We start from the raw sequence: 23,889 nt of genomic DNA on the forward strand, positions 1-23,889 counted from the left end.
TCGTCAAAATGGCCTTCAGATTCGTCATGCTTTGCCTCGCCGCGGTTGTTGTTGCGTCCCCGGTGTTTACCCCGAGGGCTATGAACGGCACCGCATTTGACCCAGAGCGCGGCCTACTCAATGGCGAGGTTCTTCTTGTCGATGGAGATCACAGTGAGTAAAATATTCCGTCATAGTCTGCTTCATTGTCTCCACATCCTCAAATGAATATGAACACCAAGCCATTCGCCTGTCACAATAATTATGATGTGTTCTTTCGGCAGTGTTCTTTGTGGTGAACCATATGTCACATACTTCTTTTAGTGCATTTTAATAACTCGTTTGGCGCAGTGGAGGTTGTCAACCAGGAAGCCTATTTTGCCATGCTGGCATCTGAGAAAATTCTTGCTTCAGTCCCTGAAGTTGATCACTCACTTCTGAGTTTCAAGACTCCTTCAGAGGAGGAAGTCAACAATCTAGACTCTCGTCAGATCGATTGCGACGACATTCACGCTATTACCATCACCAAAACCGAGCAGTTCTACGATTGGGACCTCCAAATGAGCCCTGTAGTGATTGCCCAAGCTAAAGAAGTCACTATCAGTCTCACAGAGACCTACACAGTTACAGACACTATTACTATTAACGGTGGTTTCAACCCTACTATTATCCAAAGTTACCTTACTTCCACACTAGGCGTCGCTGTCTCCAGGTCTTGGGCTACCGCCTCAGCCATTATGGTCAGGGGAACTATTAGTGCTGGCCATACTGGCTGCATGGTGAATAACCCCTTCAAGACTAGAAGATATGGCAAGATCATGCGTGGTTGTCTCGGCAGACAAACACAGGTTGGAGCTTTTATGAGCGATGTCTATGAGGAAGGTAGCTATAATGGAGTCAAATGGGTCAAGGGAGCCATCACCAACTGCGAGAAGGAGGGTGTTCACCGGCCACTCACTCGCTGCCAAGGAAGCGGCGAGTTCGTCTAAGCTTAAATTTATGGGGAGTCTCGGCGGCATTTAAACCTTTCAAGGTGATGTGATGACGCCCGAAAATGAGTCAGCAAGGGAAAGCAGGTTTTGGAAAAGAATGCTTCACCCCTGCGGGGAAGAATAACTGGTTTCTTCGCGCACAGGGAAACGCTGGTGACCAATTCAGTTATTATTCGGAACATTTTTTTAACTTCCAGGTTGTTATGAAACTTGAAAATGGCTTTGGATAGCTGTGGAAGGTTTGGAACATTGAAATATAGCCGGCGACTTATATGGGAGCACAACTACGAAAGAAACGATAGCTAATTGTCTAAGAAAATGATTTTTATTTATCCGCGACCTTGAAGGGTCAATCCTGAATATTCTATTCTACAAACTGATTTTATTTCCATACTTGACGACTTAAATTGAATGTTATCCATTAATTTCCCTTGTGAGTGTTCTCAAAGCCGTGCCACTGAGCTTAGCGATCATGCATATTTGATTTGAACTTGCTGAACTGCGTGTATTACGCCAGTATCTAACTCAAGCGTAGTCCAATTGCCCGTTGCCTTTACGGTCGTGCGACCTGAGCGAGCCAGGGTGAGTAGGCTCAGGATGGCAGGCTTAACGATATATATTATGGAACTGTTAACAAACAGAAGTTTGCAATCCCATCGACTGCCGCTGAACCTCATTTTCACCAAGCCCTCAAATTCCCACTTTCAAAGCCACTTTTACTCCGCATGACATTCAATACATAAGTAGTAAACTTTTCTCCTATACTTCGTATCAGGCTTGGTATTGTGACATAGCGTTATGTGTGGATGGAGATCGCCACTACCTGTTACATGCCTCAAAGCTTTAGGCAATGGATGCAGAGGAGCCCCCATTGGCTTTGCCCTCCCTTGGCGAAAGCGAGGTCCAGCAGCAGCCGATTGGCAATATCGACTTGTATAGTTACTGTGTTGTCTACTTTTGATCTTTGCAGCCTTGCCATCCTTGGCTTGCAGAGATTCCGCAGCGGCAACGTACCTTTTAGGTGTTGTAGTCTTGCAATGATGCTCATAATTCTCCAGAATAACTTGAATCAGACTAAAGCCTTGCGGTATGCTCCTAAACCACTAGGCGCCCGCTTAATCATCCCAGTCCACTTAGCCAATCGTTATAATTTCCATATAATTTCGAGGTTGCCTGTTGCCTACATAAGCGCTCAGCCTGTCAGCTCCGGGGAAGAAAGAGCACATTTGTGCTCAACCTCCTCAGGTGGGGCAACAAATTGACCAATAATCTGCCCCAGCAAAGGCCTCAATTTCCTCTCCTTGCCTGATGAACCACATCTCAGTATTGCAATGTTCGGTTTTCAACTCAGCGCATGCCTCTTTCTGGTTCTTTGCAGCACCAGATCACGTAGCCAACCCATGCTAGTAGTCAATTGTCGAGATGAAAAACGTCGGACAAGCTCTCGATCAATCCACACCCACTAAGCCTTTCAGTAAGCCGCCCAAGTAGCCATTTTTTGGCAAGCATCTGATACTGCGAGTGACAGAACAGTCTTGTTTGAATACTCCGGAACGATACCAGTTGGGAACGACTTTTATCAAGGATTACAACACTAGCATCGGTTCTCATTACTTGGTTCAAGAAAGTGGATCACCCTCAGAAACATCGACATCAGGCCGAAGCCAAAGTCCTCCCTCAGCTCGGCAGGCTACTGAAGGTGACGCCAAGAGGCATAAAATCCCTCCGGGATATTCTCTCAAGAACTGGGACCCTACAGAAGACCCAATCCTGCTGCTTGGAAGTGTTTTTGACGCCAATTCCCTCGGAAAATGGATTTATGATTGGACTGTTTACCACCATGGATCCGGTACTCCGGTATCTGATATGGCTAGCGAGTTATGGCTTCTTCTCATCCAGTTATCAGGAAAAGTCAAGCGTGCATATGAGACTATTGAGCGTGTTCGTGGCGCTGATAACAGGGAGATTATCGAGGACTTCATTGAATCGGGCGAGCGCCTGATCAATAAACTCCGCAAGCTTCTCAAGACATGCGAGGCTCCCATGCTAAAGGCCAACAAGAAGGGAGCCTCCCTCGGTAAGAACGCTGGTGTTGAGTTTGTTGAGACGCTCTTTGGCCGTGAGCGTGAGCTGGAGAAGACCGAGCGTTTCATGCAGGGTGTTCGTCTTTTCAACCTCAGATTCGATCACAATTGTGAGGATATCCTCCGTAACACGTCTGGAAAGATAAATTCCGCCACTCCGCATACCGGGACTTCACGGAAGCCAACTCCAGAAGCACCGCGCACGTTCTCAAAGGCATGTTCTCTACCCTCGGTTGACATTTCTGCTTCGGCGCCACGCGGTCGAAAGAATGAGGGTTCATCTGGAGAGACACCGCTTTCTACGGACAGCCTAGACACGAAGAGTAGCTTATACTCGGACCAAACACAAGTAGGGATGCTTCCCACAAGCCATCCTTTCTACATAGAACTCGATCCATTGACCAGCTCAGCATTTTCTTTATTCTGTAAATGGAAACGAGCGCAGCTCTATAAGCAAGCACCCGTACAGGAAGACGCAAAATATCATTGCAGCACGACTGGCAGGCCGGAAAAAAGACGAGCAGAAAATGCCCCGAAGAAGGCCTCTGATCAGGAGACTGACGATGAGGACGAAGCGATGGATGGTAACAAAAGGCCGAGAACTGCGTTGACCAGAGACGTCAGCATGGGGCGCCTGAGCCTGGCATGCCCATACTACAAGCACGACAAAATTAGACATCAGGCCTGTCTCAAACTTGAATTGCAGAGAATTAGAGACGTTAAACAGCATTTGCGCCGCAAGCATAAGCAGCCACACTTCTGCTCCACTTGCGGTCAAGAATTCGACAAGCTGGACGAGCAGCGGAAGCACAGCAGACCTCAGCAGTGTCGAATGCGAAATTTTGCCGAGCCCGAAGGCATAACGGAGGACCAGGAGAAGCTGCTAGCTTCCAAAGTGGACAAGAAATCTACACTGGCAGATCAATGGTTTAGTGTCTGGGACATCGTCTTTAGTGGAACACCCCGTCCTAAGTCAGCCTACGTCAACAGTCTTGTATGCGAGGTCATGTCGAGTCTTCGCGAGTTTTGGAGAGCAAAGGGCAAAGAAATCGTATCGGATCACATCAGAGGCAAGCGCGGCCTGTCTTACTCGATTGAAGACGAGGAAAGAGCCCTGGAGATGGTGTATTCATCTACCGAGGACGGGATGCTGGACGCGGTCATTGACCGCTTCGTCAGCGTTTATGACACATCAAGCTCTCCGGGCAAAACGACAGCCGACGGGAGCTCCAGTAGCGCCTATGGTAATCCATCTCTGGGAACCGTCATTACAGATGAGAGCCTTCCTCAGCTATCCGATACCCAATTCGAACCGAAGATTGACGAGTTAACCAAACCCCCTTTACATGATACCCTTGTCAATTATGACGCAGAGACACAACCAGCGGCGGCTGGAATGACGGAAGATCAATTCGAGGCCTTTCTGGCGGACTTTTATTTTGACGCATCGGCCGGGCAAGACATGCTTGGAGGTCCTCCGGGGGCGGATGGTCCATCTACTGATCCATCTTTTTAGTCTGACCATTAGACGCTTTCTGGGAAGTTGAGCAGTGTTTTACAATGCTACAACTTTGTTTTTAAAGCAAACAATCAAAATCCAGTACTCCAATCACGGTATTATTTTTCTTGGGCCTCAGTGGCAAGTTAAACGACATAGGCATGGGCATTACCCGGCCCGCGGGTCCCACGGGTACCCGCGAAATGGGTCGGGTAGTTATGGGTAGTGCCCGAAAGTTTTACTATTACCCACGGGTACCCATGGGTAAAGTGGGTTTGGGTAAAAAAGCCCACGGGTAGTAAACTGAAGGGGGGCCCACGGGTTTGGGTACCCACGGGTGTATACCCGTAGGTAGATTTCAGTAAGTATGCATCACGAATTTTAGACATCTTTTGTAGTAGCCAGCCTCAAGAGTGGATATATTGCGCAACGAATAGACCTGCTACCTTGTTACTCCTAACTTCCGAACGCCCTGAATGCCTTCAATTAATCGCCCGCATTTCCCAGACTCGGGGTCGAACCACTTGTCTCCGTGGACTCTGCCGGCCTTCAAGATAGCCTGGACGAGATGCAGATCCTTCGGCTTAATGGTGACGCGATTGGTGTGGATCGCAGCAAAGTTAATCACTAGATAGTTCGTTCAACTCGATAAGAGTTTGCAAGTGAAGCTTACTGTCGAAAACACCAAAGAGAAGAGACTCCGAAGACTCTTGAAGAGCGCTAATAGCAGTCGCCTGCCAGCGCAGGCGCTTGGAGGGGTCGATGTCATCGCAGATTTCCTTCCAGAGTCGCTGGAATGGGGGCTTCGGAATCAGGAAGTCAAATGTCTTCTGGTAGTTCCTGACCTCCCGGAGAGCTTTTGCTAGGTATTAGGGTTAGTGTGTAGCCATCTTTTGTAGCAATCTAGACTTACTGCCAGGGCGCCAACGGCGTTTCTGCTGCTCCTTAGCACCAGGCATAGTCTTTCGGGCTATGCCAGGCATCATATTATAAAGTTAACCATGAATCAGGTAGGACTCCTAGAAACACAAGTCCAGGTCCAATCAATATAGAATCTTTTACAGATAACTACTGAACAGAGGTTTTCAAAGAGATTCTTTTTGAGAAAAAAAACAAGAAGCCGCGGCTGCGCACAGACCACTTTTTGGCGTATTTTGTTTTTTTTTTGTGAGGTTCTGAAGCTTCAGAAAACTTCTCCCCAGACAGCACTACAACCTACCTCCACTACTAACACCCAGCCGCACCGACAAGCCTCTTAATTAAGGTAATTTGATACTTTGATCTCACAATTATTAGTTTTGACTTATTAAATCAATTAGGGAACAGTAGTAAAATATGTCCTCAGGACAGGATCGCGGTACGTTCACACCAGCTTTGTAGCAATCATTTGTACTAATCTCTTCTAGGCCGACCGCTTGGATCTGGTGCTGGAGCCAAGCGTAAAGCTGAAGAGGATTATTCCGACAACGCGCACACCAAGAAGTCTCGTCAGCGCATCGATAAGATGACTGAGAAGCAGAAGGCACTTGATCGCTCGAAGAAGTCGATCAACCAGCAGAAATCCCGCAAGCTTAAAGCCTTGAGGGCTAAAAGCTCCTACATCAGTGCGTCTGCTGATGAGCGCGCGGCCCTTGAGGCTAGGGAAATCCAGCAAGTTGATGCACGATAGTGAGTTCTTTTTTATTTCTTTTGGTGTTTCAAATCAGTGCTCAAGTGCTTTTAGCTTCCTCAAAGGCAACCATCCAGACCAGCTGCTAGCTCAGATGACTGGCCCAGTCTCGTCTAGCTCCTATAATATCGTCGATGACGATGAAGACGAGGCTTGGGAGGATATCCCTTTGAATGAGATTGATGAGGCTACCTAGGAAAACCTGGATGGAGTTGAGGGCATGCTCAACTTTGACGTTGACCTTGATAACCAGTTGCCGACTATTAATGTTGCTGAGCAGTCGAATGCGATTATCGACAAGATGATCCAGGTAACTGGATGACTATAATTAATTACTATAGCAATAGCTAACAAACAGACAGGAAAACCAGATCCGAGAATACCAGTTCTTCCGTGATACCTGGGAGATGACTCTTGAGATACTTTACATCAAGGTCAAGCGGCTGAACAGCAATCCTGCCTTTACCCTAGCTGCGATGGAGGATTATGGCTTCATTCGACCTGGCTTTAAATTTCCAGTAGCTGGCGACATCTTCACCAAACAGGAAGTGCTTCTTTGGTTTGCACTCGCCAAGTACTGGCACCTGAACCGCTTGTCTAAGAAGAAGAAGATACGCCTGGTTCTTAATTCTTCTGTCAAGAAGAAGAAGACGTAAGTGCTTAATTGTAGCAATCCTTTGTAGTAATACTAATATTCTCAGCCAATTCGCACTCGCGCACCGCCCAGCCATCAAGATTCAAGGATCTCTCTTCACTACAGCTCAGCGCCGATATGCCTCCACTCCAAAGCCTTCAGTGAAGGCTATGTTCTCTGAGATCAGTGACTCGATGATCAAGAAAGGTGTTTGGGAGCTTCTGGGCCCTGCTGAAGTTTGGGAAGAGTTTACTGCTCTCGATAAAACAGCCAACATCTTATCTGCGATGGATAAGAAGTTCTCAGCTATACTAAAGCTGATACCATTCTTCCTGAAGCTTGACCTTGCTCGGGATAAAGCGCCATACAACTGGCGTCAGGTCTATGAGTTGGCTCAGAAGCTAACTCGTTTGCTTGACTTTTCTCTATAATTGCAGATGAGCATAGCGAGAGGGTTTGTTTGACAGATTAAGAATTAAGAATTAGCAATAAGGCTAGCATGAATAAGGACATGAATTCTCTCTAGTCTGATTCTCGTATTGTAGCAATCGTTTGTAGTAATCTACAGCTGCTAAAACAATCTAGCACTCCATGCTCCCATCTTCTTCATTAACTGTTTAACTAAGTCAAGATCTTTCTTCTGCAAAGTTACTCTTTTAGCGTGAATAGCACAGAGATTTGCATCTATTAATATTCATGTTAATATAATAGTTTGAAGATCAGGATAGGATATCTTACTCTCGAACATGTTGATTAGAAACTGTTCGCTCATCTCATGGAGAGCCTCTATAGCCATTGACTGGTAGCGGATCTTATGGCGGTTTCTTAGTGGAAGATCAAGTGTTATTTCTCGAACTACTCTTGCGAAACTGCTCCGCGGAATTAAAAGATTGGTAGTCTTTTGATATTTTCGAATCTCACGAAGTGCATTTGCTTCACATTTCAGTAATTAAACAATAAAGAGTTACTTCTTACTTACTACCAGGCCTCCATCTACGAACTTTCTGGCGTTTAGTGATCTGGACGGGCTTTTTTCGAGCAGCTTTTAGCTGCTTCTTTGGCGCGAAGTTCAGCTGATCTTTCCGTGCAATGGTTGGTGGTTGGCCAGTATCTGTTCGTCTCGCCAACTTCGTCGCAAAGTTCCGCTTCAGCGGTGGTAATTCTGGTTGACTCAGGTCTGGGCTAGCCTGGCTATAGTAGGTTGCATGACTTGAACTTCTTGGCGGAGTCTCCCGAATCTCTGTAATTGGCTGTTTCAGGGGATTACCCCTCGCTGATGATGAGGGGTAACTATTTGGCGGTGAAGAGCCCTCCACTGTTAGCGGAGAGCTCTGATCTGACACAGGGCTAGTTGATAAGCGAGGCATTGAAGGATGAATGTAAGTGGGAGAAAAAACAAGTCGAAGGAGAATTCAGAGCTTTTAGATTTGTGTACGAAACGTATTAGTCAGAAACCCTAAAATAGAAATTTACGTAAGGCCACATAATCAAATGTTTGTATTCATCTTGTAGTAATCCTGCAAACTACTTCCTGTTCATACCAAAGGTAATTCTTACTATGTATGATGTCGAACTTAATTGCGTCTGACCCTTTTGGGCCAGACCCTTTTGCATCCGATTGTTCTGCTGCTTTCGAGCTCGTAAATTCTACGCAGACTCCAACAATCAATACTCCACCTTCTGGTTTACAGATACAGTCGGAAATCATTTTATTTGTTATTGAGACTTTCCAGACTTTTCTCTCGTTTTTCAAAACCCTGCCATGGTATCTCCAATGGGTAATCCTTGGCAAACACACACCGTTGTCCAAATCCCCTCAACCTAAACGAAAACGCTTCGCCAAATCCTTGTGGACTTTACAACGCCGAGTATCATTCTGGGATCACTTTCACCAAGGCTACCATATGACATCAGGGGAGCCAAAATTAGTCTGCAAGCACTGTCACCAAGTTTTCAATCATCCAACAATCAAAAACTCTGGTACAAGTGCTATGCAACGACACCTCGCTGCAAAGTCTTGTAAGACTCGACGTTTAGGCGTAAACCAGGTGCCTGTAAGTTTTACAGGTCATTGTAGCAATCATTTGTAGTAATCGCAATCTAGGGTACCTAATTGAAAGCAGTCTCGGAGCATCAAGCATTAGTTTACTGTATTGTTGGATCCAACTTAGCGCTTAATACTGTTGACAACTTAAGTTTCCGGCAATTCTGTTCACACCTGAATCCTCTCTACCACCTCCCATCTCGAAAGACGCTCCGAAGCTGGATATCCGAGGAGGCCTTACGCATTCAACACCACACTCTTCAGCTAATTCCGCCTGGTAGCTATGTCTCTCTGATGATTGATATCTGGAGTACACCTGGGTTAAAATATTCACTGCTTGGTGTTTTATGCCATTTTATCGACAAGCACTGGAGGTTACAACAGGTTCTTCTTGGTGCTATTGATATGACAGATGGTCATACAGCCTCTAAGCAAGCAACGGCTTTATCGACTCTGTTAGAAAATATTCGCCAGAGGACGAAGAAGACAATTCGATTTCAGACAGTCTCTGCAGACAACGCAAGTTCTTTTAAGCCAAAAGTCCTAGCACAAGAACTTGCAAAAGGGTCGACATCCACAGTACAGCCGATATATCATATTCGCTGTTTAGCCCATATTTTCAACCTTGTTGTTCGAGCGATTTTTGAGGCTCTTCGAATTTCGATGGTAGAAGCCTCTACAGAGTTTGAGCCTTCTACTACTCGAGCTAAAGATCAAGAGGACTCTGACGATGATTTTGATACTGAAGATTCTACTGCTGGGGAAAATCCTTTTGGAGCTGTTATTCAAAAGGTTAGATACTTCACCTAGTTATAAGATTTTATATTAACATATATACCTCCAGATTCGTGACCTCGCAGTTTCCCTTAAGCTTTCTAGTAAGAAGACGCAAGAGTTTCTCGACCTCCAGAAATCGACTCGCATTGGCCAGCGACCACTACGCCTCCTCCGCGATGTTAAGACAAGGTGGAACTCTACTACACTTATGTGTCTCCGCGCAAGAGAGCTTAAAACAACGATTTCAGCTTGGGTTGAAAAGCACTCTCTACAGGAACAATTCTCTCTTGTGGAGACCGATTGGGAGGCTCTTGATATTCTGCTTGATATCACCAGCCCGTTTTTACTCTTTACAAACATCCTCAGCCGGTTAAATGACCTTACCCCTGGTCATACCTTTACTTTATTACAAGTTGCAACAGTTTACTTGTACTTTTGCGCCTCTGCACTTAAAGATAAAGTTACTAGCAAAGACTTTACTTGGATATCAATCCTTCAGGCTGCTACGAAAAAGGGCCAAGAGAAGCTGGAAAAATACGTTCAAAAGCTAATTGAAGAGGATTCCTTCAAGGTATATGGTATTGCAACTCTCCTTACCCCTGAAGCTGGGACATCAGTTTCGAGTACTTTTGACACGCGATTCCAATTCGCAAATTACTTCGAATACCTTCCTTCTTCAGCCTCACTTCGAACTCGAGTACAGCAAGAATTTATCGAGGTATATACAAAGCAGTACCATCAAGATTCGGAACGCCATACCAATACTCAAAAAGCTGCAACTGAAGGACTCCGATACACTCTGCATAGTTTACTATCACGCAGTTCAAAGAAAAGGGTATTTGTAGCAATCTATTGTAGCAACTCACTGTACTAACCTATTATAAGGGCAAAATGTCATCATCCCAAGACGCACGAAATATCTGTAATGACTTTTTTAATATTGGTAAGATAAAGACTCATATCTTACTAGGCTTAACAGCTAATAACTATATTTAGTTATGTTCCCTGATGAAACTGTTCAGCAATTTTGGGTCCGCCTAGACAATAGCTATCCCAGATTCCATGGTATTTGTCGCATGGCTCGAGACTTCTTATCTATTCAACCGACGTCAATACCCTTAGAGCGATCATTCAGCCTTGCTCGCCATATCTGTCACTACGCTCGGTTCAACCTTTCGGCTGATACTATTTTTGATACTTTGACTATCAAAATTAGCCAGAATAATGAGGCCTGGCTTTCCCAAACCACACTTGAGGAAGTTCCAGATGACACGAATATCACTGAAGCATCTGAAGAGCGCCAGCATATTATTAGAGAAGCTTTTAACTACTCTTCTCTATTGGATAAAGCTGATATTCAGAGATATCTGAAGGTCTCTGATGATCTTACTAAGATCTCTATTACTGCTATAGGAGATGCTCCCTCCCCGCCTCCTTACGAAGTCTCAGTAGAAGAGAAGGATATTAGCGATAGAGATGAGGAGCTGCCATCCTTATCTAGCTCTCAACAGCCAAAACTATCGAGTCAAGTTTCCCAACTTAGCAACTCACCTACGCCTTCTGTATCCCAAGAACTCCCAAACTTCTCCGAGCTTGGGGGTCGCAAAAGGAAGAGACTTACTCGGCTAGATCTTGTCGAACTCTCTCCTGACGAGGATAGCGATTAAATATACATTGTTCCTCTGATTTCACTCCGACTTTATCGTATTATTCTCTATTAGTTTCTTATATTTGTAGTAATCTATTCTAGCCATCTATGTTTTATGTAACTTACTCTTTCTCCCTATAACTAACTAGTTATATTTTCTTTCTATCTTAGTTACAGTATTTCCCGCGTTTCTTGTGGGTAGCAAAATTACCCGTGGGTAGTGTAACCCATGGGTCGTTTTACCCACGGGCCTTTCAACCCGCGGGTAAATATAGTGGGACTGCCCGTGGGTAATTCGGGTTTACCCAAACTACCCACGGGTAGTTTTGGGTACTACCCATACGGGTACCCGCGGGTATTACCCAACCCTAGTAGTTCGCAGCTAAGGAGACTCACATTCGGCAAACACGCGCATAATTTGTTGGTCGCTGAAACCGAGGCTAAGGAGTTCGGCGATAGTGTTAACGAAGGCATTCTGGGAATACATCTTCGCATTAGTCATCTGAGGGATTGCTATCGAGATTCGGGTAATGCTTACAAATGCGTCTTGTTCGGCAGTGTCTGCCGCAATCTCGGACTCGGTAGGATCATCGAACGTGTCGGCTTCGTTGGTGTTTTCATCCATGGGAGGCTGATCTTCCTCGCTCTGGGACCAGGGGCGCTCATTAGGACACATCTTGCTGACGAGATGTATGATAGCAGGTTTTTTGTGGTGGGTAGCAGTGTAGAAGGGTTATTGATTTGGTTGTGGTTCGTGATGTGTGATATAGTGAAATAGTTCGATGCTGCCAGGTAGGATTGCGAGACGGAAGTCTGGATGAGATTGGTTTGGTAAGGAGATAGTGGCAGGTGCTGGGCCTAAGGTTTTTTTTTTTTTTTTTTTTTTACGCTAGCCGACTAACTAAAAACGACGAAAACGGCTTACTTACTGAAGGTGATATTTATCTATTGATCTCGTGTTGTTTATACTCCTGCGTGCTTGCCAAATAATAATAACAATGGCAAAGCCACCAAAGCGCGGCTGTTGCTGTCTAAGAACTGAACCACCATTGGCAAAACCGATTTGTGTACATTGCATAATGTCACGTCAGCGGCAGCGTCGCTTTCATACATGGCATACTAAACAATCCGCTATTAAGTTACTGATTAGTTTGAATTTAACTGCTGCGATATTTGATTTGGATACGGTTTGTCTGCGATACGTCTTATGTGCTCGACTGCTTGCTTTGATAACGAAGACTATATACTATAGCTTATATTCTGCATGCTTTTATACTATTGACAAAAAGCTTGCTATTATGACTATGAAAAAGCTTTCCATGTTATTATTAACTATGGTGTGTGTCTATCTAGGACAAACTTTCTATTCAGGGTGTATTGTTCATATATATAGGATAATCATGACAGGGATATCGTGCTTATTTAGTATTAGATACAAAGGGAGGATAGATCAAGTGCTTTGTATTGATTTATCAAAGGTTAGGTTTGGTTTAGGTGACATGAGGAACGGGAGAGAATAACCCCTGTGATGGTTACCTTATATACCGGCAACTGTCGGAAATTAGCAGACGGCCGATACACTATAGAAAAGCGACCTCTAAGCATTACGAGTCTCCTGATATGTAGGCCGCTTGTGATTTTTGGGAAACAATAATGTGGAATCTCTCCTTGATTGGTTCTTAGACGCCCAAGCCCCCTTCCCCCCATCCGACTGAGTGGCCTGGTTACCCCGAAATAGAGCTAAATACGAGAGAAGAAAAAAATGCACGGACAATCTATCAATCTGCTCATGGGGTTTCAAGGAGAGGTACAGTTGAAACCCTCATGAGTCATGGAAGTTTCCCAGTGTAGGGATGGTGCCAGTCCATGGTCGAACGGGCGAATAGCAAACCATGTCCGTGGAGTAAAATGGAACCTAATGTAGGATTTGTTGATTATTAAAAGTTCGAATCGCACAAGGTGGATTTGAGGTATTAATTATTTCAAGGAAATATGCCCTTTGTTGGAATAACGATAATCACATGACCGTACGACAAGGCTGTCACAGGCAAAGGGGTGTATAGGTGGCATGACTAGCACCTGTAACACCTAAATGTCTGAGGAAGGGATCATGGTTTATTACCTGTCATGCACGACTCGTGTCTAGGTATGGACAGAGATATATCTGTTCGTACGGAAGGCAACATCTAGTTAGGAAAGGTAATCACGGAAAATAGAATCTTTGGTTCACCCTACATTTATGACAGTACGATCGTACAGAGAGCCCATTCAACACTGATCAGTGTTTGCTTGGCAGTCACGAGTGATTGCATCGTGCGATCACAGATTAGCAAGAGTGAAGAGACAAGATCGAGGTTTTACGGCCGGGCTACCGGGTAGTCTCGTACGCAAGTACGAGGCGAGAAATTCGAAAGAATACCTAAGGGGTCACGCTAGGAAATCTCTTGTGCTAAGAGCCTTAGCCTAGTTGTTGTCGCTGCGGTGAGTCGTAACCGGACAACTAGCCTGAGAAGACGGTTTGTTATAATATCGTACGAGACAGATTCTTGTTGTCGCTGCGGTGAGTCGTAACCGGACAAGAATCCTATCGTGCAATACTTTAGCAAATAGTGTGCGCAACGGCACATTTCAACAACCATCCAACTAGATACCGTACGATACGAAACGGTTGCCAACATGACGACATCAGGAGAACCTGATATCGTACAGCAAGACCTCCTCCAGGAGGAGGAAAATGACTATGAGGTCACGTACGAAGACATGAGTGCAAAGAGTACTATTCCTATTAGTATATGGAAGAAGTCTACAGATCCGAAATACTGGGGAGACTTAGTCGATATCGAAACAGGACCTTCGGAGAAACAATTAACAACATACGTCGGCTACGTAATGATGGAAATCATACACCTAGACCCTCCACAGGAAGTACTTACTACGAAATTGTACGAGGACTTCCATCAATGGTCGCCATACCAATGGGACTTAGTTAACCGGACGTACAAAACCGAGTTCGCACGACTACTTAAACTAAAAGGCTTTCAACTACCTAAATCAAGGACGGTTTCAGAACAATTAGTCGATATAGTCTCAGACATAGCAAAAGGATTCGATTCTACGGACGACCGGGATAATTCCCAGACAAGAACATCAAGCCGTACGAACATTATTACACGCACACCGGTCCGAACCCCAGAGACAACTACACGTCAGACTTTAGCTGAACCAGCGATAGAGTCAATCGAACCTTCGTACGATACCGAACGAGCAAGCAGGAAGTCAAATACTCGAGATCAATCAAGCACACAGAATCTACCCCCAGGGGCAAGATATACCCAGGAGATCGAGAGCTTCCCACAGATACAGGACCGTACAACAAGTATCTATACAGCAAACAGTATTTACGATCTTCCACCACGACGCATAGTCCAGAATGGACCGTGCGAACCAAGCACGATTGCGGTCTTTCAGAAGGGATGGAAGAAAGAGAGGAACTATACTGGCAAACCGTACGATATCCTGTATGACAAGGCCAAGATTTTCATCAGCTTCTGCAGACGATTGCGAATAACAGAGGACCAATACCATGCCGTGTTTCCAGACATCTTAGCCGATCGTGCGGAGGAATTCTACCTCCACCATATCGGGCCAACAAAGAGGTGGGACGAGATTTACAAGATGCTAGATGCACATTTCAATACAGACATCAACCACAATCTCTACTATACAGATTGGACAACATTATCTTTCGTACGAGTTAAACGTGAGGAACCAGACAAGAAACCGATCGAGGTCCTCGAAGCATTATTTGATAAGTTATCTCTCGTACAACGAGCACTAGGTACAGGATTCCAAGGAGAAATTATGCTTCGCACGCAAGTTATCCAGGCATGCCGAGGCGTACCAGAGCTAGAGAACGCCCTCAGTAATCACAAGTCTGACCAGACATGTGAGGAGCTATTCTCTAACTTACGAGCCTCGCTACAAGTTGCAATCGATAGGAAGACAATATCGTACGACATTAACTTTGTCGATAGGCGGTATAATTCCAACCAGAGAAGCAGACATAAGCAACAACCCTACCGAAGACCTCAAGGACAGACGTACGAAAGACAAGACCAAGGGAACATATCCCAAGGAAAACCTACCCGTACGAACACAAGCAAAAGATGCTTCATCTGTAAGAAGACAGGCTGTTGGTCGACAAACCATTCTGATGAGGAACGCAAATATGCAAGAGACCAATACCTACAAGCATGTTATACACTCCACCAGGAGCCGTACGATGATTTTACAGCATATCTACAAGAAGTAGAGGGAGATAACCCTGTTGAAAATATTTCTGATGGTGACGATGATGATACTGGAGACGAGGAGGTTTCAATTTTCCTTACTTCAGCAGCATTCTTCCACCGTACGACAGGGGAAGACATTTTCTCAGCTCCAAAGACAGTAGAAGCAACTCAATTCGTACTACAAGACCCATATACATCAGTTTACCAAGGGGAACTTTGGGACACAGGTGCAGCGAAAGTTTCTACAGTCGGCAAGTCACAGGTCATAGCATACCTCAGGGAAAACCCACAAGCAAAAGTATCCTGGAAACCAGGGTCGGTCTACGTACGATTCGGAGACGGACGCTTAAACACATCAATCGGGACTATCATCATGGAGAATCCAATCGGACGAGTGAAGTACCATATCTTCGAGTCAGCTACGCCATTCTTATTCTCTTTAAAAGATGCAGATAGACTAAAGGCATACTTCAACAACATTGCGAATGTTATCGTACGACGAGATGGGAAACATATTCCAGTCGTACGCAAATGGGGCCATGCTTTTTTCAATCTCAGCAAAAGAGAGTCAAGTATTTTCTTTACGGAGGTACAACTAAGGCGTTTACATAGACGATTTGGACATCCTCGTACGGAACGACTATACCAACTTCTGAAAAACGCTGGACACGACGATATTAGCCAGTCGATTTTAGAAAAGGTCCAGAAGTTCTGTCACAACTGCCAGTCGCACGATCCAGCTCCAAGGAGATTTAAGTTCTCCCTTAAGGACGAGAGCTATTTCAATTACGAAATCGTGGTAGATGTCGTACGACTGAAGGACAAAAATGCCTTACATGTGATCGATACGGAAACAAGCTTTCAAGGAGCAACATTCCTAAAATCCCTTTCCGCACGAGACACATGGAATGCGTTAACCAAATGTTGGATTAACACCTATGTCGGTCCACCAGACCATATCGTACACGATCCGGGGACAAACTTCGCATCTACTGAATTCCGCAAACATGCCGAAATTATGGGTATTACGTGCGATGAGATGCCAGTAGAAGCACACTGGGCAGTCGGCAAAGTCGAGAGAGCTCACGCTCCCTTAAGGCGAGCGTACGATATCCTTCATACCGAACTCAGTCATAATACAGACGATGAGACAATCCTACAGATGGCTATCAAAGCGTTAAACGATACAGCTGGACCGTACGGAATCGTACCAACACTTCTGGTATTCGGTACTTATCCACGTATTAACAAGGATTCACCACCATCACCAGAAATCGTACAACGGGCAGAAGCCGCCCAGAAGGCAAGGAAGTTACTTCAAGGCATCCGCGCAGAGGTTGAGATCAACCGTGCGATCAATACAAGGAACGGTCCTAATATTCAACAAGTCTTATCCCTCCCTATCCAGAGCGAAGTCATGGTATGGAGAGAAAACAAGGGATGGACCGGACCGTACGAAGTACAGGGGATTGAGGGACATAATGTAACTGTGAACATGATAAACGGACCTACACAGTTTCGGGCGACACACGTCAAACCATACTATAGGGACGATACACAACCCCAGGAAGAGTCTGAACCAGACGTCGCACGGCAAATCCCTCAACCACAACCAAGGAAAAGAGGACGGCCAAAGAAGGGTCAAAGAAGGGCCGTACGACAATCCCCAAGACATTTTCTCACTCAGAAAGAGAAAGACAACTACGAGTTAGCAGTAAAACTCCGACTTGACAACATAATCACAACACCAGGATTACCGTACGAAGAGTCGGATAGGATTGAGATCGACGCGTTAATCAACCAGGGAGTCTTTACCTTTATTCGGTACGACCTAGACAAACACTCCAACATACGGATCTTTCGTACACGAATGGTTAGAGAAATCAAAAACAAAACCACGAAGCCGTACGAAAAGTCAAGACTAGTAATCCAAGGATATGGTGACCAGGAAAAGGAGGAAATCCTTACACAGGCACCAACGATCCAGAGGATGAGTCAGAGACTACTCCTCGCCCTTGGACCTACCCTCGTACGAGACTTCAAGTGTCAAGGAGAACTCAGGGATATTACGCAGGCATATACCCAATCGGACGATCCATTAAAAAGAACAATTATCGCACGACTTCCCAGGGAACTCGAGGGTAAATACCCAGAAAGAACACTCCTACATATCGTGAAGCCGCTCTACGGATTAGCAGAATCAGGTCTTTACTGGTATAAGACGTACGCTACACACCACAAGGAGGACCTTGGAATGATAGAGTCAACGTACGACCCATGCCTCCTTTATACTACGACAGGAGCAGACGACTTTGGTATCACGGCAATGCAAACAGACGATACAATGAGTTTCGCAACAGCAAGTTTCTCCGTACGGGAAGAGGAACAATTGGAGAAGAAGGGCCTTCGTGCGAAGCCGAAAACAATCCTATCACATAACCAAGAAGTAGATTTCAATGGCGGCAGGATTCAGTCGTACGAAGACTACTTTACTTTCTTACAGAAAGGACAAGTTAAGCAGCTCAATACTATAGAGATAGATGCACTTGATGCACGACAACAGTACGTTTCGCAGCGGGCAAGGGGCGCATACCTTGCTTCAATATGCCAGCCAGAGGCATCGTACGATTTAGCAGTCGCAGCTCAGATCAAAGAACCAAGTAAAGAGGACATTGAAGCTCTGAACGTACGACTTCAATGGCAAATAGACAACCCTGATCGAGGTCTTAAATATATTCCACTCGACTTCGTACGAACAAAGATGTATATCTTCACAGACGGATCATTTGCAAATAATACAGACCTTTCATCACAGCTTGGATTTGTTATCGTACTTGCAGAGGAAACAGCTCGTACGACGACAGACTTTGAGATCAATGGAAATATTATCCACTGGAGCTCAACGAAATGCAAACGAGTGACTCGAAGCGTACTAGCTAGCGAACTATACGGAATGACTACAGGCTTTGACAGTGGCATATCGTTAAGCAGTACCTTGAACCGGATTCTTCGTACGCTCAACCTCCCAGGAATTCCAGTCGTGATTTGTACAGACTCAAGATCTCTGTATGAATGCCTCGTACGACTAGGAACTACTGATGAGAAAAGACTTATGATCGATATCATGAGCCTGAGGGAGTCGTACGAGAAGAAAGAAATCTCAGAAGTGAGATGGATCGATGGCAAAGACAATCCAGCAGATGCTTTCACAAAGAAGTCACCAAATTCAGCGCTCGAGCAGTTAATTACGACAAGCAAGCTCAGGATAAGAATCGAAGCGTACGTGGATAGACTTGGGGGAAAAGACGAATGACAATCAACTCGTGCGATTTTACTATCGTACGAAAACCCCAATACCAAGATCCACCACCAGATGTTAGTCTATGAGAGCCAGACCCTTGAGATCATAGATAACCACCGTACGAATGAACCAATCCCCCAATTACTCCTTCTCAATCAGCTGCAGGTTGTGAGAAGAGCCAAGGAAGCTGCCAGAGGTGCCGACACCACGACCAAGCTTGCGACCAGGCGTACGGTCGGGCTGGCGAGCGCCACGGGCGTACGGCTTCCGATAGTTAGAGCGACGGGGAGACTCATCATCATCATCGTTGTCGGAATGGTTGCTACCACCAGACGAATCGGACGAACCATCCTCCTGACCACGGTGAGAGCAACGAGCGCCGTGCGACTGCTAGACGCATTCCGCACACGAGCCATCAGAGAGGGTCCTGAGACGAACACACTCCCGGAATCGAGGAGAGCCAGAGGTCGCACACTTGCTGGCGCAAGCAGGCATCGTACGACCTCGAGACTGAATGATGATCGCGATGAAGTAACTAGAGCGTCGTATGATAGAGGCGACGAACTCTTGAACGCTCATGTTGCCAGTCATACGCACTTCAATGTCGTGCGACGGCAGGGCAAGAGCATTACGTTCATCGTTCTAGACCATGGTTAGAAAACATAAAAGGGAAAAAAAAAAAAAAAAAGCGTTGAATGAGAATGATTGTTCAACGTACGAAGAGAAGAGAGAAGAAGTGGTGTACGAAGAGGAGAAAAGGTAAGTAAGAGGAAAAGAAGAAAAGACGCGTTTTTATCATTTCAATACGGAAAGCTCTGCCTAAGTAGGCAGAAAAAAAAAAAAAAAAAAACAAGAAAAAGTGAGGTGAAGCAATAGAGGAAGGCACGTAGGACACGCGACTTACTCAACCGACAAGAGAGGAAGGCGTACGAGACGACTTCCTACATTCACCCTTACGACACATATTAATCAAGTAAAGCTATTACGAACTGGAATAGCGCAACCTAATTGGACAAAGGATAGGCACGTACGGTCATAAAAAGAAAAGTTGTGAGTGTTGGAATAACGATAATCACATGACCGTACGACAAGGCTGTCACAGGCAAAGGGGTGTATAGGTGGCATGACTAGCACCTGTAACACCTAAATGTCTGAGGAAGGGATCATGGTTTATTACCTGTCATGCACGACTCGTGTCTAGGTATGGACAGAGATATATCTGTTCGTACGGAAGGCAACATCTAGTTAGGAAAGGTAATCACGGAAAATAGAATCTTTGGTTCACCCTACATTTATGACAGTACGATCGTACAGAGAGCCCATTCAACACCCTTGAAAATTTCTCGTGTCACGAGGGGCCCAGGGATACAGGATAGCGCAATGAAATTTTAATTAAAAAGGTAACAACACCGTCTCTAGGTGGATATATGTAGGGGTGGCTGGTTGAAGGTAATACAACCTCGACTAGGACTAGGGGGTAGATGCCTTTGGTAGTCGGTGGTACTTTGTCCGATGTAAGGGGCCTTGATCCATCTTGTGTGGTTTGTTCGGCGACGCGGTTGAAGCCTGTGGTTGAAGGGCACTAGGTATGGGGAGGGTTTTGACGTAGGAGGACTGGACTGTTTGAGGGAAGAGCTAACGAGGGATCGTTTAGGGTTAGAGATACTTAGTGTTAGGAATTGTTTAGTTTTGGTGAGATCAAACTCCAAGATATGAACTATATCTTTCTTCGTCCTTGGGATTAACATCTATTTTAAAAGACGGGATTATTATTACACTTTGAACAAAACCATGGCACGGTTAGATAGCCAGGCGATACTAGCGGGTTTTGCTGCTATGAGAGATGGCACTTCAGGATACGGGTTCGAAAGCGACGACTTCGAAAGCGACTACTTCGGAAGCAGAGGCTCTGGAGCTGAAGATGGCGACACTGCTTCGCAGTTAGCCGACGAAGACCGCCTGGCAGCTACTCAGCCAGACGCGTTAGATAATGACGACAGCGACAGTTCCTCTGAAGGGAGTATCGGTAATGTCTCGACCATCGCGCCGTCTGTTGAGTATGGTGGTTTAGACTTTAATATCGACCGTAGTACGGTGCTGGATTGGGTCTGTGACGATAGTCTCGATGAATAGAAACGCCTAGCTCGTCGGATTATATACATTATTCGACTTGGGCTTATTGCATGTCCCTCTCACAACAGTCGGCTATCTCATCAGGACGTTGACGCGAGAGCACAAGGCTTGTCTAGCTATACGGCGGCTACGAACAGTATAATCAGCCGACAAAAGTGTTCCAAAGTCCTGGGATTGATGCGACAAGCCCCGATTGACATGGCATTATACGGGCTTAGATCTTTGGCCAACTTGATTCCTAAAGTCGATTTGAAGAGACTAGTATGCGGCGTAGACAGAGACAACAACCATCGCTGCATCAACCTAGACGATGACCACCAGGGTAGCGTCGAACTTTCACGAACGAGGTTTGACATCGATAGCTTTATTCATGTCATTCCCTGCATTGCCGACTTTAAACATCCGATTAAATACACGCCGGTCCCACAGCGAGGCAGGTTCATCCGATCAACCGTCCATATCAAGCGTCATGTCATGGTCGACGGTCAACAGAAGTTGGTTTCACTACATACCATACCACATATATTCTTCGGAGAAACACAAGACCAGCCAATCTACCTCTTCTTCCCCTAACTATTTGAAGAAGTTCAGGATCGCCAAAGTACACAGTCTGGTCATACGCAGTTGAGGGACGATGAGTATGGTTCCTTCTTTAATGATGTCATGATCCCTTGCCTACATGAGGTCTGCGCTACGTCAGAGCGAGGGCATATGCCAGCAAGTTTTGCAGATGCGGTAGAAATTGCTAGGTTTTCCAAAGGCTCGGATGACGCAGGGCATGACAGACGTCTACCAGCCTACAGCTTCAACATTACTAACAACCATTTTCACCAACTTGCTATACTACTACAGCAAAGGATACATGATCTTAGCACGAAGCAAGAAGGCTTCTACCAAGGCTTGTTCTTTGTACTCGATCAGAAGAATACAAAACTGAAGTATGGAGGTTCTCTCTCGGCGACTATATGTGTTGATGATTTCTAGAGCAAACAGTCCCAAGTTGTTGAGGAGTTGGATCAAACCGCCCTAGATGCTAACTACCCTCAACTGATTGATTTAGCGGCTGAGTGGGCACCAAGCCGAAAGTCTCCAGGGGCATATGTTCTCCTTGCACGACGATGTTGTCAACTCAACACCCTCCGCTTCCTCTACGGGCTTAACATCGAGTAGACTCTCTCTGGTACTAACGAGTCAAAACTTCCTACCCTATCGGATCAGCGCGTTCAGGGGGGTTTACATCACGAGTTCCATGTTAATCATCTGAGGGACACTTGCAGTATAACGGCTGAACCTACTGGCGATCTATTACGACAAGGGTTATACTACTACCAGAGCTATACTGTTGGTAAAGAGATCCTCCTTAGCCCTGGACAGAAGCCTTATGGTTTCTCTTATCTTATGCAAGGTGGCTTCGATGATGATAGCCTTAGCAAGATACTGAGGAAAGCAGCTAGCCCGAGAGCCGCTCGGGCAATGGTCGACGCCGGGCTTCGCCATTCAAACGAGTTCATTAGAAGAAGAACACAGCGAGCGGAGAAGACCCATTCCTGTTGGCGAGGAGAGTGGCGATGCAGCTCCCAGTTAGCTAGGCTTATTAGGGAGGCTGACGATGCATGGATGCAAGAACTTGACTTTAGTGAGCCGTCACGGTCAGAATTCTTCAAAAGACATCATGGAGGCAGAAGGGCGAAGAACTCTTGCTGTAGTGCTTTCTACTGCATTCCTTCCGAGACCTACTGGAGCTTTATCCGAGCTGTAGCTTCAACCTACGTGCTCGTTCTTGATCTCATTTCGGCGTCAACACGAAACATTAGGTCGGCAGTACCTAGGGCGGTATTACTATATGCCGTTATAGCAACATTGTTAAAGACCTTTGTTAATCCTATGAACCCGAGATTTCAGTATGTCCTTGACAACGCAACTGGAATCGGCTAACCGCCCCTAACTTTACAAAACGGTAAGCTAAAGAAGAGGGGTCTGGGAATAGCGACAACTATAGAAAACTACGGCTTTGGGTTTTTACCTGACAACCTTGTTGACTGGGGGGACTTTAAAATCCACGAGGATTTGACGTCTGGTTTGGATATTCCTGGCTTTAAGATCTCTACTGGGAAGCGGGCATATGACGAGATCGAGGATAGCCCGGGTGCCTTGTTTGCAATGCTGCGAGAGCTTCTTGAGGCGGAATGGAAACACAAGGGGAGAGTGAAGATGATCTGCCGTCTGAGTAGTTATCTCATCCTGCGCGAGTACCGCAAGTACGCCTTGAAGCGTATCTGCTATGGTAAGACATTATCTAGCCTGATGATGCAGGAGATTGAGGGAGACTATGTACCCTTTACCTTCGATAGCCTTCGGCGCTTTACGGAAGGGTGCGGCCTAGAGCTCGCGATCTCTGGAAATAACAGGACGAAATATAGGGATTTGAGCCTTTTCTGGAAGTTTACTTGGGCCGATATGCCTAGAGACCCGGAAAGGGGGAAATCGAGGAAGGATCCAGGATCAACTTTCAAGAACGAAAATTGGAGGAGCTGGTATAAGAGTATGAGCGACACAATCAGCCGCCAGATCAGACTTCACAGTCGTCGAGACGCTCCTATTACGCCCGAATCGTTTGAAGAACAGCATAAGGCACTCTTCTTTTCACAGCACTCCGCATTCCCATTTCCAGGCGAGAATGGCAGCCTCGTCAAGAGCAAAGATCACCAGACGAACACAAGATGCATCTTATGCACCGGTGTATGTTATCAAGGTCAGAAGCCTGGCGCGAAATATTTGCCTCTAGATATTGTAGGCTTGAAGGAAAGGTACTATATGCTTCATCACAACGATACGGCG

General features: G+C 45.7%; 9 protein-coding genes across 9 annotated transcripts; 5 read left to right on the forward strand and 4 right to left on the reverse strand.

Annotated features, from left to right (window-relative positions):
- Positions 1-8: 8 nt before the first annotated feature.
- On the forward strand, positions 9-968 carry CTRU02_214804 (uncharacterized protein; the record flags this gene model as incomplete). Its single annotated transcript, XM_036725647.1, has 2 exons — positions 9-153; positions 331-968. The coding sequence occupies 2 exons, from the start codon at positions 9-11 to the stop codon at positions 966-968; spliced, it is 783 nt and encodes a 260-aa protein (XP_036582361.1).
- A 2,664-nt stretch (positions 969-3,632) lies between these two features.
- CTRU02_214805 (uncharacterized protein) lies at positions 3,633-4,571 on the forward strand (the record flags this gene model as incomplete). The annotated part of the gene is made up of 1 exon (XM_036725648.1): positions 3,633-4,571. One exon carries the CDS (start codon positions 3,633-3,635, stop codon positions 4,569-4,571), a length of 939 nt encoding a protein of 312 aa, XP_036582362.1.
- Positions 4,572-5,173: 602 nt separating this feature from the next.
- On the reverse strand, positions 5,174-5,512 carry CTRU02_214806 (histone H3; the record flags this gene model as incomplete). Its single annotated transcript, XM_036725649.1, has 2 exons — positions 5,174-5,415; positions 5,467-5,512. 2 exons carry the CDS (start codon positions 5,510-5,512, stop codon positions 5,174-5,176), a joined length of 288 nt encoding a protein of 95 aa, XP_036582363.1.
- Positions 5,513-6,629: 1,117 nt separating this feature from the next.
- Positions 6,630-7,287, forward strand: CTRU02_214807 (uncharacterized protein; the record flags this gene model as incomplete). The annotated part of the gene is made up of 2 exons (XM_036725651.2): positions 6,630-6,874; positions 6,924-7,287. 2 exons carry the CDS (start codon positions 6,630-6,632, stop codon positions 7,285-7,287), a joined length of 609 nt encoding a protein of 202 aa, XP_036582365.2.
- Positions 7,288-7,427: 140 nt separating this feature from the next.
- CTRU02_214808 (histone H3) lies at positions 7,428-8,223 on the reverse strand (the record flags this gene model as incomplete). The annotated part of the gene is made up of 3 exons (XM_036725652.1): positions 7,428-7,540; positions 7,595-7,789; positions 7,836-8,223. The coding sequence occupies 3 exons, from the start codon at positions 8,221-8,223 to the stop codon at positions 7,428-7,430; spliced, it is 696 nt and encodes a 231-aa protein (XP_036582366.1).
- Positions 8,224-11,707: 3,484 nt separating this feature from the next.
- On the reverse strand, positions 11,708-12,001 carry CTRU02_214809 (uncharacterized protein; the record flags this gene model as incomplete). Its single annotated transcript, XM_036725654.1, has 2 exons — positions 11,708-11,800; positions 11,864-12,001. The coding sequence occupies 2 exons, from the start codon at positions 11,999-12,001 to the stop codon at positions 11,708-11,710; spliced, it is 231 nt and encodes a 76-aa protein (XP_036582368.1).
- Positions 12,002-15,667: 3,666 nt separating this feature from the next.
- On the forward strand, positions 15,668-15,778 carry CTRU02_214810 (uncharacterized protein; the record flags this gene model as incomplete). Its single annotated transcript, XM_070206315.1, has 1 exon — positions 15,668-15,778. The coding sequence occupies one exon, from the start codon at positions 15,668-15,670 to the stop codon at positions 15,776-15,778; it is 111 nt and encodes a 36-aa protein (XP_070059958.1).
- Positions 15,779-15,990: 212 nt separating this feature from the next.
- On the forward strand, positions 15,991-18,930 carry CTRU02_214811 (uncharacterized protein; the record flags this gene model as incomplete). Its single annotated transcript, XM_070206316.1, has 3 exons — positions 15,991-16,425; positions 16,546-16,646; positions 16,716-18,930. The coding sequence occupies 3 exons, from the start codon at positions 15,991-15,993 to the stop codon at positions 18,928-18,930; spliced, it is 2,751 nt and encodes a 916-aa protein (XP_070059959.1).
- Positions 18,931-19,059: 129 nt separating this feature from the next.
- CTRU02_214812 (uncharacterized protein) lies at positions 19,060-19,955 on the reverse strand (the record flags this gene model as incomplete). Its single annotated transcript, XM_070206317.1, has 3 exons — positions 19,060-19,308; positions 19,357-19,560; positions 19,950-19,955. 3 exons carry the CDS (start codon positions 19,953-19,955, stop codon positions 19,060-19,062), a joined length of 459 nt encoding a protein of 152 aa, XP_070059960.1.
- Between the last annotated feature and the right edge of the window lie 3,934 nt (positions 19,956-23,889).

The sequence above is a fragment of the Colletotrichum truncatum genome, assembly GCF_014235925.2.
Source record: "Colletotrichum truncatum strain CMES1059 chromosome Unknown Contig_0012, whole genome shotgun sequence".
Classification (NCBI taxonomy): domain Eukaryota; kingdom Fungi; phylum Ascomycota; class Sordariomycetes; order Glomerellales; family Glomerellaceae; genus Colletotrichum; species Colletotrichum truncatum.